The 960-nt window shown below is 44.2% G+C and overlaps 1 protein-coding gene across 1 annotated transcript; it reads left to right on the top strand.

Moving 5' to 3' along the window:
• Positions 1-77: 77 nt before the first annotated feature.
• On the top strand, positions 78-548 carry Pmar_PMAR028711 (hypothetical protein; the record flags this gene model as incomplete). The annotated part of the gene is made up of 3 exons (XM_002766515.1): positions 78-173; positions 227-351; positions 503-548. 3 exons carry the CDS (start codon positions 78-80, stop codon positions 546-548), a joined length of 267 nt encoding a protein of 88 aa, XP_002766561.1.
• Between the last annotated feature and the right edge of the window lie 412 nt (positions 549-960).

Below are 960 nucleotides of genomic sequence, written 5' to 3'. Positions count from 1 at the left end.
TGTGGATATGAGTATCTTTTTCCCTTGCATAGACGTTCCAAGAGATCCTCAAGGAATGCAAGGATACTCATTCGCTGATGACCATTTTGAGGGCAGAAGATCCGGCATGTGATTGGAAGTTGCCAAAGCAGTTAGCTGAGCTCGAGGAGAAGGATAAAATTTTCGAGAAGATTGTAGGGCGGTATAGGCGGCCAATAGAGTTGCTTATGCTGTTGAACTTTGCTAGGTCAACGATGCTTTGTCGATTGATTTGTCCGAATTTGATCTTCCTAAAATGCGAGCGGAGCGACGCGCTGAAGTAGCTGCCGAGGTTGAGAGAGCTCGGGAGAGAGAACAGGAGCTGAAAGATCTGTAATAATGTCGGTGGTTAAATCGTGGTAGTAGTAAAATCGGTATGGTAATGTATGTCTGTGTTCGCTCGCTTTGGGAGTTTTCTCAACGACTGTTAAGTATATGGTTATTTTCCTATCCTTACATATTGTTGAAAATGTTGTGTCTTCAGCTACGGTGACGATGAGATTGTTTTCTCTGATGAAGAAGATGAGTAAAGGAAGTGTATATACAGCCGAAACAAATGAGTGAAATTGCCGCTGTTCTTATTCGTACTACTGTCATCATCATGATAGTCAGCGTAACTCCAGTAGATCTCCTTTTCGCATAAGTATATCTTCATTCCATTAGTAGTTGCGACCGCTGCCAGAGTGGTTGGTGGTCACGGAGCGGTATTGTTAATTGTCGTTCTCGAAATAAACGTAGTGTGAATGGTAATCAGTGGTTTCTAGTAGTTTTGGCGGAGTGAGTAGAGTTGTGACAGTTCCTGCAGAGATCTGCATCAGTGGGAGGTCGTGGGTTCGATCCTCGGTAGAGGTATTGTGGACATTTTAGCAGTTTTGGTGATTGAGTTGATGAATGTAGCCGCTGCTGCTACTGCGTCTGGCACTGTATTGGGGACAGGTTTGC

Source organism: Perkinsus marinus (assembly GCF_000006405.1).
Source record: "Perkinsus marinus ATCC 50983 genomic scaffold scf_1104296972630, whole genome shotgun sequence".
NCBI classification, from domain to species: Eukaryota; Perkinsozoa; order Perkinsida; family Perkinsidae; genus Perkinsus; species Perkinsus marinus.
Note: the sequence above shows the minus strand (reverse complement) of the source record. Positions and strands in the feature narration are given on the sequence as shown.